We start from the raw sequence: 22,832 nt of genomic DNA on the forward strand, positions 1-22,832 counted from the left end.
CTACGTTTATCAACTCTCAACAACTTTTATGCCTCATACTTTCTATGTGTGAAGTCATTACTATCCATAAGATCGATATGAACTCTTTTATTCTCTACTTTCTCAAGATCATAGCAAGATAGCGAAGCCCCTTGACTCAACACTAATCTTTATTATAGATAGCTCACGGACTCGATTACATAAAGAGATCACAAAGCAAAACTCAAAACTACTTGATACTAAAACTTCAATCTACTAGATCAAGATACTACTAAAAGGATCGAACTAAATAAAATGGTAAAGATAGGAGTGTGATGGTGATACGATACCGGGGCACCTCCCCCAAGCTTGGCAGTTGCCAAGGGGAGTGCCCATACCCATGTGATTATGTCCTCGGAGGTGATGAAGGTGGTGAGGATGATGGTGTAGGCTTGTTCCTCAATTTACGCTTGAGAATTGTATTTTGCCCTTTTAGGTCCTCAATCTCCTACTCAAGACTTAATACTCTTTTGCATAGTTCCTGCTTATTTTCCTGCAAGAGACGAAAAGGGATAAACTCGATCTTTGGCTTCTTTGCTCTATCAGGGAGGCTTGACTTTTTAAACTCCACGTGCATGTCCCCAGGTTGAGGTAATGGGGCCTCGTATTTGTCTGAACTCGTCTCCTCCTTTCCCTTAGGCTCATAGTCTTCCTCTTCTTTAGTGGTCCAGCCACCATGCTCCAAGTCCCCATAGACCTTAGGGTCTGCAAGGTAATCAGCTACATAGCTTTCCCCTTCCGAATCCTTAGACGACATATTGCTCTAAATCTGAAACAGAAACAGCTCGAAACGAAAACAGAGGATATTTGTGTAATACGGTGGTCAAAACCTTCGGGAGTTTATATAATGAATTTTTACCGACAAAAATACGTAATGTGCAAGAAAACGGAGTCCGGGAGGCACACGAGGTGCCACGAGACGGGGGGCGCGCCCAGTAAGGGTGGGCGCGCCCTCCACCCTCGTGGAGGCCTCGTGTCCTTCCCAGACTACTTCTTTCTTCCTAATATTCTTAAATATTCCAAAACTGATAAAAATTGCCATTAGAATTGTTTTGGAGTCGGTTTACTTACTGTACCACATACCTATTCCTTTTCGGAGTCTGGAACGTTCTGGAAAGTGTCCCTTATGTATTCCTCTGGGTTACAGTTTCAACAATATTACTTTCAACATTGATAGGATTACCTGAAATATAATGTTTAATTCTTTGACCGTTCACCACCCTCGGACTTGTGCCTTCGAAGTTGTTGATTTTTATGGCACCAGAACGATAGACCTCCTCGATAACGTAAGGACCTTCCCATTTAGAGAGAAGTTTTCCTGCAGAAAATCTTAAATGAGAGTTGAATAATAGCACATAATCACCTACCTTAAACTCATGCTTTTGTATCCTTTTGTCATGCCAGCGTTTGACTTTTTCTTTGAATAGCTTGGCATTCTCATAGGCTTGGGTTCTCCATTCATCAAGTGATCTAATATCAAACAACCTCTTCTCACCGGCAAGTTTGAAGTCATAGTTGAGCTCTTTAATAGCCCAATATGCTTTATGTTCAAGTTCTAGAGGTAAATGATATGCTTTTCCATAAACCGTCTTATATGGAGACATACCCATAGGATTTTTGTATGCAGTTCTATAGGCCCATAATGCATCATCAAGTTTTTTGGACCAATTCTTTCTAGATATATTGAGAGTCTTTTGCAAAATTAATTTGAGCTCTCTATTGCTCAACTCTACTTGACCACTAGACTGCGGATGATAAGGAGATGCGATTCTATGATTAACATCATACTTAGCAAGCATCTTATGGAAAGCACCATGAATAAAATGTGAACCACCATCAGTCATAAGATATCTAGGGACTCCAAACCTCGGAAAAATAACTTCTTTAAGCATTTTAATAGAAGTGTTATGATCAGCATTACTAGTTGGAATAACTTCTACCCACTTAGTAACGTAATCAACAGCAACTCAAATATGTGTGTAACCATTAGAGGCAGGAAAGGGTCCCATACAATAAAAGCCCCAAACATCAAATGGTTCAATAACAAGAGAATAATTCATAGGCATTTCTTGACGTCTACTAATATTACCAATTCTTTGACATTCATCACAAGATAAGACAAACTTACGAGCATCTTTGAAGAGAGTAGGCCAATAAAAACCGGATTGCAATACCTTGTGTGCAGTTCTATCTCCAACATGGTGTCCTCCATATAATTCAGAGTGACACTTCCGTAGGATCTGTTCCTGTTCATGCTCAGGTACACAACATCTAATAACACCATCTACTCCTTCTTTATAAAGGTGTGGGTCATCCCAGAAGTAATGTCTTAAATCATAAAAGAACTTTTTTTTTGCTGGTATGTGAAACTAGGTGGTATAAATTTAACAACAATATAATTAGCATAATCAACATACCAAGGAGAAGTACGAAAAGCATTAATGACCGCTAATTGTTCATCAGGAAAGCTATCATCAATAGGCAGTGGGTCATCAAGAACATTCTCTAACCTAGACAAGTTGTCTGCAACGGGGTTCTCAACTCCCTTTCTATCAATAATATGCAAATCAAATTCTTGGAGCAAGAGAACCCATCTAATGAGTCTAGCCTTAGCATCTTTCTTTTCCGTAAGATATTTAATAGCAGCATGATCAGTGTGAATAGTAACTTTGGAATCAACAATATAAGGTCTAAACTTATCACATGCAAACACAACTGCTAAGAACTCTTTTTCAGTAGTAGCATAATTTCTCTGGGCAGTATCAAGAGTTTTACTAGCATACTGGATAACATTCAATTTCTTATCAACTCTTTCCCCTAGAACAACACCTACAGCACAATCACTAGCATCACACATAATTTCAAAGGGTAAATTCCAAGCAGGTGGCTGAACAATAGGTGCAGTGATCAAAGCTTTCTTAAGTATTTCAAATGCTTCTACACAATCATCATGAAAGACAAAAGGAATATCTTTTTGCAATAAATTAGTCAGCGGCCTAGAGGTTTTGGAAAAGTCCTTAATGAACCTCCTATAAAAACCGGCATGACCAAGGAAACTTCTTATACCTTTTATATCCTTGGGACATGGCATCTTTTCAATAGCATCAACTTTAGCTTTATCAACTTCAATACCTCTCTCGAAAATCTTATGCCCCAAGACAACGCCTTCATTAGCCATAAAGTGGCACTTTTCCCAATTCAAGACGAGACTAGTGTCTTCGCATATCTGCAAAACTCGATCAAGGTTGCTCAAACAATCATCAAAAGAGGATCCATAAACGGAGAAATCATCCATGAATACCTCACAAATCTTTTCACAATAGTCAAATAATATAGCCATCATGCATCTTTGAAAGGTAGCAGGTGCATTACATAAACCAAAAGGCATACGTTTATAAGCAAAGGTACCAAAAGGGCAAGTAAAAGTAGTTTTTGATTGATCCTTAGCTGACACAGGTATTTGAGAGAAACCAGAATAACCATCTAGAAAGCAGAAATGTGTGTGTTTGGATAGTCTTTCTAGCATTTGATCAATAAAAGGTAAAGGGTAATGATCTTTCTTAGTAGCTTTGTTTAATTTACGGAAATCAATTACCATCCTATAACATGTAATAATTCTTTGCGGGATCAATTCATCTTTATCATTAGGAACGACAGTAATACCTCCCTTTTTGGGAACACAATGGACAGGGCTTACCCAATCACTATCAGCAACGGGATAAATTATACCTGCCTCAAGGAGCTTTAGTATCTCCTTTATTACCACTTCTTTCATCTTGGGATTCAATCGTCGTTGAGGATCTCTAACTGGTTTGGCACCGTCCTCCAAATTAATTTTGTGTTGGCATAGTGTGGGACTAATGCCCTTAAGATCATCCAGAGTATATCCAATAGCAGCGCGGTGCTTCTTCAGAGTTTTCAATAATCTTTCTTCTTCTTGCTCTGAAAGGTTAGCACTAATAATAACAGGATATATTTTCTTTTCATCAAGATAAGCATACTTAAGATTATCAGGTAATGGTTTGAGTTCAAATACGGGATCACCCTTGGGTGGAGGGGGATCCCCAAGAATTTCAACGGGAAGGTTATGTTTCAAAATAGGTTCCTATTGAAGGAACACTTTATCTACTTCCCTTCTTTCCTTCATAAACATATCAATTTCATGGTCAAGCAAATATTGTTCTAACGGATCAATAGTAGGCACGACAATAGAAGCAAGACCAATAATCTCATCCTTACTAGGTGATTCTCTATCACGAGGTTGTCTACGAAACTTAGCAAAATTAAACTCATGAGACATACCCTCTAAGCCAATTGTGACAATATCCTTTTCACAATCAATCTTAGCATTAACAGTATTCAAGAAAGGTCTGCCGAAAATAATGGGACAAAAATCATCTTGTGGGGAACCAAGAACAAGAAAATCAGCAGGATATTTAACCTTCCCACACAAGACTTCAACATCTCTAACTATCCCAACTGGTTTAATGGTGTCCCTATTAGCAAGCTTAATAGTAACATCAATGTTTTCTATTTCAATGGGTGCAATGTCATGCATAATTTCTTTATATAAGTCATAGGGTATTTCACTAGCACTAGCACCCATATCACATAAGCCATGATAACAATGATCTCCTATTTTAACAGAAATAACAGGCATGCCTACAACAGGTCTATGTATCTTAGCATCTGGTCTAACAATATTAGCAGTCTCGCCATAAAAATAAATAACATGCCCATCTAAATCATCATCCAAGAGATCTTTAACCATAGCAATACTAGGTTCAACTTTGATTTGCTCAGGAGGTGTATAAGTCCTAGTATTACTCTTACGAACAACAGTGAAGTTTTAGCATGATCCTTTATCCTAACAGGAAAAGGAGGTTTCTCAACATAAGTAGTAGGAACAATAGGATCACTATAGGTGATAGTCTTTTCTTCAACTACAATAGGTGCAACTACTTTTACTTAAACGGGAGGATTATATTTAAATCACTTCTCTTTAGGGAGATCAATGTGAGTAGCAAAAGATTCACAGAAAGAAGCTACTATCTCAGAGTCAAGTCCATATTTAGCACTAAATCCACGGAAAGCATCGGTATCCATAAAAGATTTAACACAATCAAACTTAGGTGTCACTAGCAAAAATGTCCGTGCGTTGCAACGGGAGAATAATAATAATATGACAACCCCTTTTCCGTCACAATGTTGACGTCATTTATTTCCCCCGACACCCCATCATAGTGGTTGTTATCCTGCTTTCCGCAATCAATGACGTTGGTATTTCATCTCATCAACAGGTCTAAATGTGGTCAATCTTAAAACGATGAGTTCAACCATCGCTCTTCCCTTGAACCGCACCAATGCAGAGAAATGCTATTTTCGTTGGCTGACGCATTAAATAAGATTTGCATGTTACTCTTTAGGAATTAATGACATGAGAAACCAACATAGTGGTTGGTTCCTCCCAATTTTCCAAGTGGGTCAAATAGGAGTCATTATTGCCATTGATATTTGATTTAATATCTTCCATCCAATCTCCACACACCTAGGTTGCGATGCAGCTCCGTAGATGTCGTGTGCACCTAGACGAAGGGAGTATTTTACCAACACCAGCCATGTAGCTCAGTTGGCCACGACATTAGGTACCGAACTTGAGGACTCGAGTTTAATTCCACGCATCCACATCTATTTTTGCCTTCTCTCCTCATACCGCTAGGTGTGGAAAGTGGTAGCGGATAATTCGAAATATCCGATATTCGTATTCGAGAAAATGCATATTCGTATCCGAAACATCCGCATCCGACCCAAAATGGAAATGGAAATTATCCGTATCCGGATTTATTTAACAAATAAAAAATAAAATACGGTATGATATTTTGACACAAATATGGATATGGAAGTGGATATATCCGTATCCGAATAAGATTATGGGAGGTATTTTTCAAAATTCTAGCCCCAATATTCCAATTATCCAAAATAAAAGCCAAATAAGTGGTCAAATTTTACTCTTTGTATCATTATATTTAGAAATTATTATGCATTACTATAATATTTATTCATTCACCAATTTATCATTGACTTATTGTATGTCACAAGTTAACTATTTCATGTCACATAGCTATTGACTATATTCTTAAGAAATATGTCGCTATTATTCGTATCCGTTCCGAATCAAGAAAACATCCGATACGTATCCGTATTCGAATAACATCCGAGCCGCATCCGTATTCGATAACATCCGTATTCGCATTCGTATTCGTTTTGCAAATATGAAAATGGAAGTGGTAAGAGCACTATTCGATCCGCATCCGATCCGTTTCCACCCCTACATACCGCTAGCATAAGTGGGCCGTCTTTCAGCCATAACACGGGCGACAGGCTGACACAAGGCGGGGGAGCCATGCAGAAGGATTGGGATGTTAAAATCATGTTGGACCGATGAAAAAATAAAACATTTTTTGCACTTACAAATGACAGTGATGAGAAACTCACCATCCTCCTCCGACATTTCATTCATGTCCTCCTCCAACATCTCATTCAGCTTCGCACTATCATGAGATGAAAGAGTAGTGGTGGATCGAAGTGAATTATTTATATGTATATTTATACATTCGAAATTTCGAATGCAAGTGGGGTTTTACTATGTTGATTTTTTTATTTTCTTCAGAATGTTGGTTTTTTGGTTTACAAGATTATATTCCTTTTTTTTCACTATTTGGACTTCCTCAAACACAAACATTTCACGTACACAACAGGTAGGCTCTTTGTCTAAAACAGTTACCAAAACCGTACACACACATTTTTCGATTCTCCATTCACAATAAAAAAAAATTATATGTTTCTCCTCGGTGAAACACGGCCGCCGGCCGGCACAAAGAGTAAAAAAAGACTACGGGGCACGACACGAAGACTTATTTGCTTGGCTCAGAAGCGAACCAACAGCCAAGAGGTTGAGCCTTTGACCGGTCAAAATCAAATCCAAATCCTCATCCTATATCAAAGTGAAGCCGTCCAGGGAGGATGCTCCATCGTCGGAGCAGAGCACGGCCACCAGCGCTCTATCCCATGGCCCGTATGAGATCCCGGCGCTGCCGAGGTCGACGACTCTCCGGCCCACGCATCCCTGCTGAGCTCCCCGCGCTCGGAAGTCCGTCCGCCGAGCAGGCTGTTGCTTCAAGGGTCGCCCAGGCTTGCCAGCCGAGTCTCTTTCCTTCCCCCTTCATATGCATCAATCTGATTGTTAATTTCCGTGGCCAGTTAAATCACACGGGATACCTCTTGTTGAATCACGGCGGCGCTGCTGGAGGGTAGCTGCAAATGAAGACGGGCCACGCGTGGTGTCACTATTCATGGCGGCGGTGCTGTGCGTGCAGGGAGAGGACCCTGTGCTGCCGTGCGTACGCGTTGACGAGAGGATAGGACGTTGCCTAGCAAGCCCGTCGGCCAGTCACTGGAGCCGCCATCGCCGGCGACGGCCTCTCTCACCCTGCGTGCGCCCCTTTTTTTCCTTTCTTTCTCTGTTTCCCCGCTCCCTCAGGCCCTTCTCTCTCCTTCTCTGGATGAGCAGGACGCCGCTGGCACCGGAACAAGCGGCCGCACCAGCCGCCAGATCGGTCGACACCGCACCCGGATCTACCCGTCTTCCTCACGCCGCCACCGCGCCTCGCGTCGCCTGCCGGCCCCATGGCCGTTCCTGCGGGTTAGGCATCTATATCGGGTTGGGGGAGGGGAGGGAGCGGGGAGGATGGTGGTGGTCGCCTCCGGTGCGAGGCGAGGTCGAGCGGCAGGGTGGCCTACGCCGGTGCCAATCGAGGCGAAGCGGTGGAGGCGATGCACAACACATGTTCGGGACCTTTTTTTTGTCGCGAAACATGAGTGCGGGTTGAATACCTAAAACAACAGGGATTTTTCTGTAAAAACGTTGTGACGGTGAACCTGGAGACCCAATCCGTGCTTTATTATTAGGGAGAGATACCTGACTCCTTACCATCATCGGAACCCCAATCTTCAGAGTTGCATTTAATTCTTTCCAATAAGTCCCATTTGAATTCAATAGTCTTCAGCATATAAGAACCAGCACAGGAAGTATCGAGCATGTTGCGATCATTGAGAGAAAGCCGAGCATAAATTTTTTAAATAATCATTTCTCTTGAGAGCTCATGATTGGGGCATGAATATAACATTGACTTAACCGTCCCCCAAGCTTGAGGGATGCTTTCTCCTTCGCAAGGCCAGAAATTATATATGTAATTACGATCACAATGAACAAGATGCATAGGATAGAACTTCTGGTGAAATTCCAACTTCAATCGTTTATAATTCCAAGATCCCGTATCATCACATAGCCTATACCATGTCAATGCATCTCCCTTCAAAGATAAAGGGAAGACCTTCCTCTTAACAACATCATCGGAAATACCTGCAAGCTTAAATAATCCACAAACTTCATCCACAAAGATAAGGTGTAAAACGGGATGCAATGCTCCATCTCCTGCAAATGGATTAGCTAGCAATTTCTCTATCATACCCGAAGGAATCTCAAAGTAAATATTTTCAATAAGTTTAGTAGGTTGAGGAGCAACTCTTTGCTCTTCTGGTCGGGGTGAAGATACCCCGAACGAGCCCCTCAAAGGATTAGTTTCCACAGTGACAAGTAACAGAAAATTTTAGCACACTATATAAATGTTTCCTTACCAGGTTCCACTCACCAAAAGCGCTACACTCCCCGGCAACAGCGCCAAAAAAGAGTCTTGATGACCCACAAGTGTAGGGGATCTATCATAGTCCTTTCGATAAGTAAGAGTGTCGAACCCAACGAGGAGCAGAAGGAAATGATAAGCGGTTTTCAGTAAGGTTTTCTCTGCAAGCACTGAAATTGTAGGTAACAAATAGTTTTGTGATAAGATAAATTGTAACGAGTAACAAGCAATGAAAGTAAATAAAGTGCAGCAAGGTGGCCCAATCCTTTTTGTAGCAAAGGATAAGCCTGGACAATTTCTTATAATGAGAAAAGAGCTCCCGAGGACACATGGGAATTATCGTCAAGCTAGCTTTCATCACGCTCATATGATTTGCATTCGGTACTTTGATAATTTGATATGTGGGTGGACCGATGCTTGGGTACTGCCCTTACTTGGACAAGCATCCCACTTATGATTAACCCCTATTGCAAGCATCCGCAACTATAAAAGAAGTATTAAGGTAAACCTAACCACAACATTAAACATATGGATCCAAATCAGCCCCTTACGAAGCAACGCATAAACTAGGGTTTAAGCTTCTGTCACTCTAGCAACCCATCATCTACTTATTACTTCCCAATGCCTTCCTCTAGGCCCAAATAATGGTGAAGTGTCATGTAGTCGATGTTCACATAACACCACTAGAGGAAAGACAACATACATCTTATCAAAATATCGAACGAATACCAAATTCACATGACTACTAATAGCAAGACTTCACCCATGTCCTCAGGAACAAACGTAACTACTCACAAAGCATATTCATGTTCATAATCAGAGGAGTAATAATATGCATTAAGGATCTGAACATATGATCTTCCACCAAGTAAACCAATTAGCATCAAATACAAGGAGTAATCAAAACTACTAGTAGACTGCCCGTGCGTTGCCACGGACTTTTTAAAAATTAAAAATCTTACTGTCTCATCATGATCATGTTCTATTAAAAAAGTATCTGAGTTTTATGGATATATGATATTCCTCATTGCAATTAATGTCACTAAATTTCTCGATTCATCAACCATGGGTAAGTGCAAAAGTAAATGAATCTAAGTTGAGTTAAATAAGGGAGGATCAAATGAAGGAACAAATGAATGGTGCACATGCCTTAATTACTTCTTCTCCACCCTGAAAATGGAACAAATGAATCATGGGCCGCCGAGCGGCCAAGCCGGTCGTCGCTGGCTGGAGCGACGGTGACCGGGACTACTCTCTTTGCATTCACTCTATCTCATCTGCATCTCGGTTTTCCTCACCAAAGATATGTAGCTGAGCCAATTGAGTCAAAGTTGTTTATTCCTTTGCTCTTCTTCCTACTTCCAGGATTAATTCCATTGTTATGTTTCCCTTCTCTCTTTGTTGACTTATGATGCATCGAGGCGCGGATGTAGTATAAAAGTTGATGGGATTGAGTGAGGAAGAGCGAGGTGGGAATATTATTGCAGTAACAACCTTGTTTTGCACCACAAGCATATCAGATTAGTTCTTTTTTCTGAGGTGTACCTGATGCAGCGGACGGGCAGAGGGGCACTTGTGTTGTACCATGGTGTTTTTTCTTTGCATAAACGAAACGTTTTCTTAGATCTCAGTCAATTCACTTAAAATAGGACTGCGGGATTAATTACTGAAAACACAAGGGTTTTTCTGCAAAATGTGCGACAACGTACGGGCACGTCAACGGGGAAGATATTGACATATCCATTGAAGTATCCGTCAGCACGGCCAAACAACATTTGAATTGTGTCCGGTCACAGCAGAGAGGCGTACATTGAGGTCCAGAAATTATGTGTGCCCCTCCAACATACCTCGGTATTATAACACAAGCCTATATGTGGTTCCCAACATATGTGTGTGTAGCATTTTGTATTATAACATTTTCCTAGTTCGTTTCTCCTTCGCATGGCTCTGCTGGCTCTATTCAATTCCATCTTTTTTGGATTTACCGTAGCAAGAAAAGTTTAGTGTACCATCGAGAATCGTCTATTCATAATAAAATGTACAAATCAAAATTCGGTCGCTCTTTAAATTTATCTGGTCGGTAGAATAAATTATGATGTGTGCAAAAGATCAATACAGATTACAATCTTCCTAAAAAAGCGGCGAGGTGCAAAGTGAGTAGAAGAATTGTCTTCTAATAAATTGTATAGTATGTGTGTGTAGTGTACATCTTTATACAGAAGAAGGCTCATAGTTACAAGCATGTACACTGAATTCTGCCCTTTTTTGTCTCTGGATAACTGGAAACATTTCAGCTCCAAACTTGGTTCCACGATTACAGAAAATGGTTTTGAGATGTACCTGGTGCGTGTTCAAGAAAAGACAGAGTGCATTGTTACAGAGGTTTGTTGAATATATGGCCTGCTCGGTACGCTTCCATGAACAATTCTGCAAAGCACAATGGGAACATGTCAAATATATTATTCCATGAAGGGCCATAGAACAACACTTCTCCATCGGATGCATGTTTTCTGTAGTTTAGATTCGACATCCTACTAAATCACTCCTAGACATCTACATTGATGCTAACACTCAGTTTTTACAGTCTTTTAAGTGCATATCCATTCACAGCCAGTTTTCATTTAGTTGCATTGCACAATCCCCCAACAATATAATTTAACAGTAAATCACCATGTAACTGAGTCACAATCTCAGGAGAAGTTCATATGTGTTATCTGCATGCAGATATGGTCTAAGTCATCATCCTGAAGAAATCCCGTACCTACTGATGGTCCTGAAGAAATCCCATGTAGCTGCAGAAGTGGCCGCTTGAACCACCCAACCCCGTAGCCACCCCCCGGAGCCACTGGTCGCCATGGACGGTCGCTAAGTATGTCTGCGTTGACTGCGGGCGAGTGCGCGCGTCCGACACATCCGGCCCCGCCGTCGGTGACAACTGCCTCCTTCGCCTGTGCGTTGCTACGAGAGATACGCTATTGAAACCTTGTCATGACAGGGAAAATAGGCAAGAAAGAATCCATTGTACACAACACAGAGTAACATACAACTCAACATAAGTTCTAGAAGATATATATTGGTATGATCAGTAACAAACATACGCGTGGACACACCAAGTAAAAATACACCCTACTAATCCCAATTGATATTTCATCCACCCTTGTCCCAAGCATGCATACTTATAGACAACTTAAAATGTCAGATCCTTCAAAACTATATGATATGATCGATTACTACAGAACAAAAAGATGAACCAAGTAAATTCTTTTTTCTTTTAGTAAAAAATATATGAGAACTACAGAACTCATTCCATGTAGACTTTCGCGAGTTAGAGTTCCTTCATAAGTCAATGAACTTGGTAATCAGCATACAACTTACTAACTATTTACACATCTTGATACAACAGAATGCAAGCACCTGATTTGTAAAATAGCGATTGAACTGTAGAACCTCTAGAAGGGAGAGCAGGATACTCCAGTTGGCTGAATGTGGGAGGAATAGAACATTTTGAAATGCACCTGAGCTCTTGGGGCATCATTCATTTGATTCGTACTCACTTGGAGTTCCACCGTATATATAGACATATGTATGGACACACCAGTGAAGTATCGTGTTCTCACTTCAATTTTGGTTGCTCCAAATACTTCTAAAGAATCAACTACCCTGCACCATATATGAAATCAATAAGTACATCTGGCACAAAATAGCTGAGACAATAGTTCTTTAGTTACAGAAGTGTGAAATTCAGCCTGCATCTTGAATACAAAAATGATATCTGAATTATCATTCTAAGTGTCACTCTTATCTATCAATATGAACAGACTGAATCACCCATCTATTACTGCATTCAAAATGCATATCATAGAGTGACTCGAGATTTTAAACAAAACACAAAGATGTCCATTCAGGACAAAATAACCTCGGATGCATTTACAGAGAAGTGATATGAATAGAAAAAGGCCATACTATCTAGTGCTTGGTTGGTGTGAAGTTACTAATCTATCTCTCCATTTCTTTTGCGGTGGTGGCGCTAGCTCTAGGTGTGACCTGTACAACTGATTTGTTAATATGGCAACAAAATAGATCTTGAGACTCATGCACAGTTCAAATTCAAACACTGCTTCTATCTAACCCAGATATCAATGACCACACCTTTTTTTTGTAGGAAGGCTACTTCTTGATAAAAGTTCCCTAATGACTGCTTCCCAAATACGTTGGCCTCTGAAGAAGAAAGGGGTGCCTTCCTGCATTGATCACAGAGGATCATCACTCAGGATATCAGATATCTGCTAAGGACCTGAACTGTATGAAGTAGGAATTGACAAGCAAGTTAAAGAAGGTTCTGCTAACCTGAAATTCCTCTTCGATGTTTAAAAAAAATGACACCATCACAGTATCTTCACTTTAATTGTAAAAAATCTGCAGGTTTAAATGACTATTTCTCAGCAGATGTCAAAAGTGTAGTGCCTCTATGATATCACTACAGAGACTGAATCAGAAAAATCGCTCCCACATAAAAAAGGATTCCTAAAATCCATCCAGAACAGCAAAATATTATTCTATATCAAACAAAATTGAACAATAGGTCTATAGCTCATTTTACAACAAACCCGACTGCCATACAAAATAACAGGCTACAACAAATTTTGTGAGAGAACCTAGAAAGTAGAAATCTTACATCTTTTGAAAGCTCTGGCAATTGTTAGCTTGGAGCTCCTGAACCTGCTTTTCTCATACAGTGCAGGTCAAATCTCAGCCTCTTGTTATATTCACACACGATCTCCCCTGAAATCCTCCTCACAGGCCACCATCTCCAAACCTTTAGAAGAAGATAATAAAACATGCCTAAAAGATTGACAAAAGTGTCATAATAAGTATTTAATTGCAGTAGAAAGAACGAGCCTAGGAGTATCTATGTTTTGTTTCATTATGCGTTGCATTTACAACTGCACAAAAAAATGATCATTGCATTCTTCCAAATTTAGAATGTCCAGTCTTTGCCAATCTGGCTCATTATAATCATCATACAGGGAAGCTCAACATTGAGAAAATAAAGAAGCAACAAAGAAAAAAGAGGAATAGACAAAGAAGAAACTATTTCTATATTTTTTGCTAGAAGATAACTCATGGCCTATATGACTACATTGACATAAGTCACTTGCTTCCCTTAAAAAATAAATCAATATACTCTCCCACATATTGTCTCACAGGCATTACAAAGCTAGCGCTCTTTGTTCATCCATTCGAGACCACAAGAAATTCGCAATCGAGACCACAAGAAATTCCTACAATTTTGAAGCAGTGGCTGAACCTTGCAACACGAGCATCCAAACATAAATAAATGACAAATAAAAAGGCAGAGGAAATATTTCACGGAAAAGAGGAGTATGAAATTTGAATCTAGTTCACCATCTTGTTGGTACATATGCTACAAAAGGAAATATTTCAGAACTGTAACTTGGCAAGTTGTCATTTTTTTAACATCATATGCTATTATGATGAACTGCAAAAGGTGGACCAAATGGCTGTCCTTATTTTCAGAACCCTACACTTGATAAAGTATAGGAAATATCCAGATAATATACATTTAACTAAAGTCCAGGGATGCATAAGCAGCAGCGAGAATCAACTGTGTCAACCTCAGGATCCCCATGTCTCTAAAGTAATAAATTTTAAGGAAGCGCCTGAATTGTTTGTACGGCGCATCTGACGGAAGGTTGGTCACCATCGAATAGGTAACTATGCTTAAAGCAAAGTGCCTAACCTATAAATCAGATTACCTGAATTAGTAGCTGGAAGAACTCTGCCATGTACTATTATACAGCCTAAGCACCAGATTGACACCTAAGAAATGGATATCCAATGTCCATATTTCCCTATCTGCAGTAGAAGATAAAACTGAATCAAATCGAAGGTTCCCGTGCATTGCAACTGGATGACAAAATAGACACATGGATATACTTTGATAGAAGAGAGCATCATGCATATTCTGCATACAACTTTATTTTAAACAAAACATAGTCGTGGAAATTGCTAAGCTACTGGCTATGTCCTGAATATACTGAAATTGACTTCCCTGGATTAATGGCTTCAAGGTGGGCGCAAGTTCTGCATGTTGATCCAGCACAGAAAAGTCATTACCCCTAATATTTGATAGAGACAAAGGCACCGACACAGGATCATGGCAAAGCAAAATCCAGTTTTATCACCAACAAGAAATGAAAAAACAAATTTTTGGTGCTTCCTTTCTCTGTAGTTCTGAACCACTACTTGCATTGTGTGGATAACAGGTAACTTACATAGAACAAGAATGCTTTATAATTTGGAAGTATATGATATAAATGTGGACAACAATGTTCTCTAAAAACATGATGGCGTGAGTAGTTAAACCATTACCGCTCATTCTAACCTTACTGACTCATAACAATCAAGCCTAAAAACCATGATCTGACCATGGACAAAGACAAAGACAAAATGGCCAAAAAATCTATAAATAGAATTGTAGCAATAGTATTGCGTACCAACGAAAACTAAATGGCAGTGTGATGGTAATGTGCATTCAACCCTGGTTCTTTTATAGGCCACTTGAAATTGGACAAGTCAGATTAGCACCTGATTGGCACCAATGCAACCGATGCGGACACGAGCTCGGACTCTTCGACAGCGACGACAAAGTGGCTGATGGCGCCCTTGGCCATCTTCCCGTGGAAAAGAAAGTCACAGCTGCTCGCGGCCCTTGACAAGGTTAAGCTCCGAGTCATCCACGTCGGCGCTGTCGTTCTGCTCTCATAGTTAAAAAAACAAAGGTAATGTACCACACCACCAAGCAAGTAGTCCGAATCAACTTTCAGATTTCATATGGTTAGATATAGTAGACTAAATTAATTAGGCAGGGTTTGTGTACACATGAGTAACAAAATCAATAATCAATAAGGCAAAGTTAGGCAAATCCACATACTGAAAAAACATTGTTAATGCAGTGTGAAATAAGAGAGGGATGGAACATAGAATACCTGTTTTCATCATATGGTAAGAGAAGGTGTGCACCAAAACAAGTTGTGCCGTTTGAAGATGAGTGTAACCATGGACAATTAGGTCAACATGTCCTGATGCTAACAAAACCAGGGACACCTGATTTAGTACTAAAATTATGTTAATGTCAAATTCTTCAGTTTTGTTCCTATAAAAACGCCCACTGTAACTTTGTTTTAGTTCTTCATCACTCCTTCCACTTTCCTGAAAAAAGGAAAAGGAATAGGGCAATATTAACAAAGGGTATCTTACTGGAGTAATAACAATGAATATCTTATACTTTTCAAAAATGTTGAAGTGGTATCCCAGGCCAAAATAATTAAAATTGCAATTGATCTAACACAAATTCATGTGTAGCTGAATCTGTAATGTTCATGTGAACGGATGTGAACAAATGAGACAGCAGAAAACAACAGTACGCATGCCTGATATATAAACCTGATTATAAGCTGAACATGAACATCGTAACTGAAATTGAAGAAAAAACCTGAAACCGTTTGATGCAATTCAAAATCTTGTCAATAGCATCTTGACACCAGTCTAAGATCCGTGGCAATTTGAGCATTGCAGCTCCTAGAAGTATGTCCATAGAGAAAGGGGGAAAGGCCGATTGAATCCACGGACGATGACAAAGCAGCGGCGGCGGCCCTCGATGGAAAACGGGGAAAGCGGAGGTCGGGATTGACGTACATGGGCCTCGAAATACCTGTGTTCGTCCTCCAAACAAGGCAAGGCAAGCACGGTCTCCTCCAATCAGGGCAAAGCGACCACGCCCTTGGGGATCCGCGGCGGTGGCGGCGGCGTCCTCGGGGATTCGCGGCGGCGGCGGTGGCGGGCGGCGTCCCTGGAGCAGCAGATTCCTCGTGCCTGCGGTCGTTCGGCATGGTCGGGTGGCTAGGGTTTCCAGCGCGAATAGGGAGTGAAGGAGGGCGGGCGGATCTGACCGCTGCCTCGGCTGCTCGGGTGGATCCGCGGCCTGGGAGAGGAGTCGTCGCCGGCGGTGCGCGGTGGAGTGGAGGTCGGGGTTGGAGAGGAGGACGGAGGCTCGCTTGGGGGATCAGGGGCGAGGCAGGCGGAGGGAGCAACAGCGGAGCAGGGCGGCTGGGGACGGTGGCGGGCGGCGAACGAGAGGACCGAGCGAGATCGAGCGATAGGAGAGGTGAGACCGAGGGAGAGGGAGGAGTTGGATCGAGCGATTTTTCGCGTTACGTGCGAGGGGGCCTCGTCCTGATTTTTTTTCCGCTGGTTCATTTTCGTCGGTTTATTTTTGCTGATTTGTTTTTGTTCGTGACAGATGGATGCGACGGGAGGTTAGGCGCGTGGGGGCGGGTGTGGGACTCGATTGTGGGGTTTTTCTTGGTTTTTTGCGGCTGAGCAGGACGTGGAAGGAAGTACCAAAGAAGTACCAAAAAAGACCGGGTGAGATAGGACGAAAATAAAACCCGAAACGCGACCTACCAACTGAGACATTAGGAGTAGAGACTAGCAACCCACGGGTACCAATTTGTGGTTTGGATACAAGATTGGATACAAGAGATGAACTAGGGTTTTGAGAGGAGATGGTGCTGGTGAAGATGTCGATGGAGATTGACCCCCTCCCGATTAGAGGATCGTTGGTGATGACGAGGTGATGATTTCCCCCCTCCCGGAGGGAAGTGTCCCTGGCAGAACAGCTCCGCTGGAGCCCTAGATTGGTTCCGCCAAGGTTCTGCCTCGTGGCGGCGGAGTTTCGTCCCGTAAGCTTGCCCATGATTTTTTTCCAGGGTAAAAGTCTTCATATAGCAGAAGATGGACATCGAAGGGCCACCAGGTGGCCCAGGAGACAGTGGGCGCGCCCAGTAGGGGTGTGCGTGCCCCCACCCTCCTGGCCAGGGTGTGGGCCCCCTAAGGTGTTTCTTCCGCTCAATAATTCTTATTAATTCCAAAAATAAGTTTCATGGAGTTTCAGGATTTTTGGAGCAGTGCAGAATAGGTTTCCAATGTTTGCTCCTTTTCCAGCCAGAATTCCAGCTGTCGGCATTCCCCCTCTTCATGGTAAACCTTGTAAAATAAGAGAGAATAGCCATAAGTATTGAGATATAATGTGTAATAACAACCCATAATGCAATAAATATTGATATAAAAGCATGATGCAAAATGGACGTATCAATGACAAAGATCGAAACCACTCGAAGAGAAGTGCGCCAGATTCAAAAGAGGATGGACAACGAACGGAAACTAACCGCGTGATCCTAAAGAAAAATTTGAAGGGGAAGAGGAGTAATTCAAAACACCTACGTCAAGATTCCTTACCAGAGTGACGAAGGGGTAGAGGAGTAAAAAGAATTCCTACTCTCTGATATAAGTAGACTCCGAAAAAGTTTTCTTCTAGACTCGACATCGGCCAACTATGAACAATCAAGGGGGCTCCTATGGTCGGTCGAGGCTCTGATACCAACTTGTAACACCCACGATGCGGCTATATCTCCCACGTGTCGAGGCACAATTTAGAGGCATAATCGCATTGTGGTTGTTTTGCAAGAAGGGTCATCTTCACATAATCCCATGTAATGAACAAGAAAGGGATAAAGAGTTGGCTTACAATTGCCACTTCACACAAGTACTTAAATAAATAATACATCATTCAGAGTACACACATAGGTCCGACTACGGACAAATCCAAAAGAAAGAAGACAACCCCAAATGCTAGACCCCGATCGTCCCAACTGGGCTCCACTACTGATCAACATGAAATGAAACATAGCAACGACCAAGATCTTCGTTGAGCTCCCACCTGAGCTCAGTTGCACCACCTGCACTAGTATCATCGACACCTGCAACTGTTGTGATAGTAATCTGTGAGCCACGAGGACTCAGCAATCCCATTACCATGGGTATCAAGACTAGCAAAGCTTAATGGGTAAGGAAGGGGTAAAGTGGTGAGGTTACAGTAGCGACTAAGCAAGTATGGTGGCTAACTTACGCAAACAAGAGCGAGAAGAGAAGCAACGAAACGGTCGTGAAGCTAGCAATGATCAAGAAGTGATCCTGAAACTACTTATGTTCAGACATAACCCAAACCGTGTTCACTTCCCGGACTCCACCGAAAAGAGACCATCACGGCTACACACGCGGTTGATGCATTTTAATTAAGTCAAGTGTCAAGTTCTCACAACCGGATATTAACAAATTCCCATCTGCCACGTAACCGCGGGCACGGCTCTCAAAAGTTTATACCCTGCAGGGGTGTCCCAACTTAGCCCAACACAAGCTCTCACGGTCAACGAAGGATATTCCTTCTTCCAGGAAGACCCGATCAGACTCGTAATCCCGGTTACAAGACATTTCGACGATGGTAAAACAAGACCAGCAAAGCCGCCCGAGTGTGCCGACAAATCCCTATAGGAGCTGCACATATCTCGTTCTTAGGGCACACCGGATTGTCCAAACTTCCGGTAGGCAAGCCCAGAGTTTCCCCTGGTGGCCACCGGCGGCTGACAGGTTGGACCAACACTCACGATGAGCACTGGCCGGGGGGGGGGGGTTTAAAATAAGATGACCCTCGGGCTCCGGAAACCCAAGGGAAAAAGGCTTAGGTGAGGCAAATGTAAAACCAAGGTTGGGCCTTGCTGGAGGAGTTTTATTCAAAGCGAACTGTCAAGGGGGTCCCATAAATCACCCAACCGCGTAAGGAACGCAAAATATCAAGGAACATAACACCGGTATGACGGAAACTAGGGGCGGCAAGAGTGGAACAAAACACCAGGCATAAGGCCGAGCCTTCCACCCTTTACCAAGTATATAGGTGCATTAATTAAATAAGAGATATTGTGATATCCCAAAATATCCATGTTAAAACAAGGAACAATCTTCATCTTCACCTGCAACTAGCAACGCTATAAGAGGGGCTAAGCAAAAGCAGTGACTTAGCCAAACAACGGTTTACTAGGAAGGGTGAAAAGGTTAGAGGCTGACATGGCAATTTGGGAGGCTTGATAAGCAAGAGATAGGTAGCGCAACATAGCGATAGAATGAAGCAACTAGCATAGCAATGATAGTAATGAGATCCAAGGTGACGGTCATCTTCCCTAAAATCCCGCTAGGAAGAAGAACGAGTTCATGGAGAAGACGAAGCCACGAAGAGGAACCAAGTGTAGACGAATGGATCATCACGTTCACAACGAAACAGGAACTAACGAGAAAGAGCACAACGGGAAAGAAGCAAACAACAAGGTAAACACTCAACACATAAACATGGCATGATGCAAAACAAGTATGATGCATGTCCGGTTTAATGAGGCATGGCATGGCAAAATGCAACAAACAATACTACAAATTAAGTGGAGCTCAATTTGCAACGAGTTGCATATTGACGAAACACCACATTCGAGTTATTTAGTTCGCTCTCGTTTAGGTACAACAATATTAAATATTGTTAAACATGGCAAGAGGTGAAACATATGAAAACTACCTATCTAGGCAAGTTTAAATGAGGCCGGAAACAACAAACAATAATTCCGGAAAATCCTCATGTGCATATTTTAGATTTGGTACTGTTCTGCCTATTACACAGTTTTAGAGTTGTTAAACATGCAAAGTAAGTGCACCAAATTAAACTAGGCATTTTCCCACCCCATTTACATATAAAGTTTATTAAAATTGGAGCTACGGTTATTTAGTTATGAAATAAATCATTTTAACATGGCATTTAAGCAAAATTAAACAAACAACAAGTTTAAACATTTTAAACATGGATGAAAGTGGCCAATTATTAAACTACACAAAATTCTAAGCATTTACATGTTTAAAACATTTTAATCCGATGCACGGTTGTGGAGTTATTATATGCATGAACAACAAGAGTCAATCTGTATATGCAGTCTCTCTAGAAAATAGAATAAAACGCAACAGGAAAAAAACACGCATGGCCTAATCTGGAGGGGCTGGGGGAGCTCACCCATGGGCTCGGCCCACTAGGTGCAACGGCGGGCCGGGGTGTGCAGTGTGTTGGAGCTGGGCCTGGAGGCGCGCTGGGCCTGCTGCGTTGTGGTCAACGACTCGACTAGATTGAGCGAGGAGGCAGTCAACGGAAGCGGGCCTTGACGCGGGGCGAAGCAGAAGGAGGACCCCCGCTTCAGGTGAAGCAGAGTCAGCGGCAGCGGCTTGACGCAACTGCAGACGGCGCCGAGGACGGGGAAATGGGAGTTGGCCAGAGGAGCTGGAAACGGCGAAGAGGAGGCCGGTTCGGGGCGACGCAGTCAACAGCGTGGGGTGGTTGCAGTGGCGGGCGCGGCGTAGGAGGCTAGGACGATGAGGTCCCCGGGGCCTTGGACGGAGGTGGTGGATCTGGCAAGGCAAGGTCTTGCCGGCGACGAACTTGCCGGCGTCGGGGACGAGGTGCTCGAGGAGCCCCTCGGGGGCGAGAGGAGGCTGGCGTGGTCGTCTCCCGATGGAGCAGAGGCAAGGGAGGAGCAGAGCTTGGGGCGGCCGGACTTACTGCTGGTACGGTAGCTCGCCGATGAGGGCTCGAAGCGCGACGACGTTGGTCAAAGGCAGAGGCACCAATGGAGCTGCGGCTTGCTCCTGATCGGAGAGAGAAAGACAGAATGATGAGCGAGGGAAAAGAAAATAGGGGAGAAGGAAGGAAAAGAGGGTGGCGCGGGAACGACGGCGTGACCTGGGCATCTCATCGTCTTGCACAAACAGGAAGACGGAGACCGGCCAGCTTGGGAGCATCTGCGGGTGCTCGGGCTCCTAGTTGCTGCACGGGAGGCGTGAAGCAGAGGAGGCTCGAGGCTGGATGGGTGGATCAAGTAAAGGCAGGGTGATGGTTGGCTCGATGAAGAAATTGAGGAGGGGATCGAGGGATGCTCAGAGGAGAGTAGCTGGTTGGGTGAGAAGGGGATCTGGGAGGATCCCGAGGCGGAAGGTGAGTGCGGCGGCGGCGATGGGTGGATGGGACAGGAGGCCTAGGTTCTAGGGTTTTACCAAAAAATACTAGGGATGGACTATATATATGGAAAGGAGGAGAGTTTGGATCATCTGATCGAAATCGGACGGTCAAGATAAAACAGGCTTGGGAAGTCCAAATAAGAAAACATAGATGTTTTAGGGATGTTTGGAGATGATCCGGACCCATTGGTAACGACAGAGCGGGTCGGGTTCGGGGGAGTTTCCGGACGCGCGCAAGAGGTCGATGCACTGAGCAAAGAGGGGTTAGGTGGATTGATAAGAGGGAATCAAAACCCGGTTGGGACTCGGATCGGTCAACAAAGGCAAGGGGGGGGACACAGCAACTACGAACGGATGCAAGCTTTATGAAAACACGTAGATGCAATGCACATGGTGACATGGCAAAATGCAACAAGCAAACAAATGATATGGCAACGACGGCGAATAACTTGAAGACATGTGGCGCATCGGATTCGGGGCGTTACATCTAGCCAAGGCTCTAAGGATAAACAAGCTAAGGAGAAAGAAAAGGGCAAGTTTAATCTTCCTCGTGTGGCAGAAGTACGGCCGTGTGAATGGCCTTGTGATGATTTCGTGAGAGCAGCCGAGATTTATGAAGACTTTTATTCTTTGGCTGATAATGCAAGCCTCACTAACTTCCTCCATGATCGGATCGAACAGTATCTCTTACTCACCAATACTTTTGTGCAAAACTTCTACTATGATCCTAAGAATTCACCTCCTTCAGTAGCTTTCCATTTATATGATGTGGCTAGGTGTTGGGGAACATAGTAATTTCAAAAATTTCCTACGCACACGCAAGATCATGGTGATGCATAGCAACGAGAGGGGGGAGTGTGTCTACGTACCCTCGTAGACCCAAAGCGGAAGCGTTAGCACAACGCGGTTGATGTAGTCGTACGTCCTCACGATCCGACCGATCAAGTACCGAACACACGGCACCTCCGAGTTCAGCACATGTTCAGCTCGATGACATCCCTTGAACTCCGATTCAGCCGAGCTTTGAGGGAGAGTTTCGTCAGCACGACGGCATGGTGACGATGATGATGTTCTACCAACGCAGGGCTTCGCCTAAGCACCGCTACGGTATTATCGAGGTGGATTATGGTGGAGGGGGGCACCACACACGGC

At 42.9% G+C, this 22,832-nt stretch overlaps 1 protein-coding gene across 18 annotated transcripts; it reads right to left on the bottom strand.

Moving 5' to 3' along the window:
* Positions 1 to 10,874: 10,874 nt before the first annotated feature.
* On the bottom strand, positions 10,875 to 16,946 carry LOC119336606. Of its 18 annotated transcripts, none has more exons than XR_005162672.1 (10): positions 16,456 to 16,945; positions 15,731 to 15,953; positions 15,330 to 15,497; positions 14,498 to 14,825; positions 13,396 to 13,536; positions 13,068 to 13,136; positions 12,870 to 12,961; positions 12,236 to 12,380; positions 11,482 to 11,668; positions 10,875 to 11,147 (listed from the first exon to the last, which is right to left on the bottom strand). XR_005162672.1 is itself a non-coding variant. In XM_037608654.1 (5 exons), the coding sequence occupies exons 1-5, from the start codon at positions 13,104 to 13,106 to the stop codon at positions 11,095 to 11,097; spliced, it is 540 nt and encodes a 179-aa protein (XP_037464551.1). In that variant the 5' UTR covers positions 13,107 to 13,155; the 3' UTR covers positions 10,875 to 11,094. The 18 variants fall into 18 exon arrangements, 1 of the variants encoding a protein (XP_037464551.1); XR_005162671.1 differs by having other exon boundaries at positions 11,482 to 11,678; XR_005162670.1 differs by having other exon boundaries at positions 12,168 to 12,380.
* Between the last annotated feature and the right edge of the window lie 5,886 nt (positions 16,947 to 22,832).

The sequence above is a fragment of the Triticum dicoccoides genome, chromosome 7B (assembly GCF_002162155.2).
Source record: "Triticum dicoccoides isolate Atlit2015 ecotype Zavitan chromosome 7B, WEW_v2.0, whole genome shotgun sequence".
Classification (NCBI taxonomy): domain Eukaryota; kingdom Viridiplantae; phylum Streptophyta; class Magnoliopsida; order Poales; family Poaceae; genus Triticum; species Triticum dicoccoides.

Bases quoted from the DNA above. Each gene is read 5' to 3' on its own strand.
- LOC119336606 (XM_037608654.1), bottom strand. From the start codon at position 13,106: ATGGTGTCATTTTTTTTAAACATCGAAGAGGAATTTCAG. The intron at 11,693-12,235 runs GTGCATTTCAAA...AGGTTTCAATAG, and splicing joins ATGATGCCCCAAGAGCTCAG to CGTATCTCTCGTAGCAACGC. The intron at 11,148-11,481 runs GTACGGGATTTC...TGTGCTTTGCAG, and splicing joins TTCTTCAGGACCATCAGTAG to AATTGTTCATGGAAGCGTAC.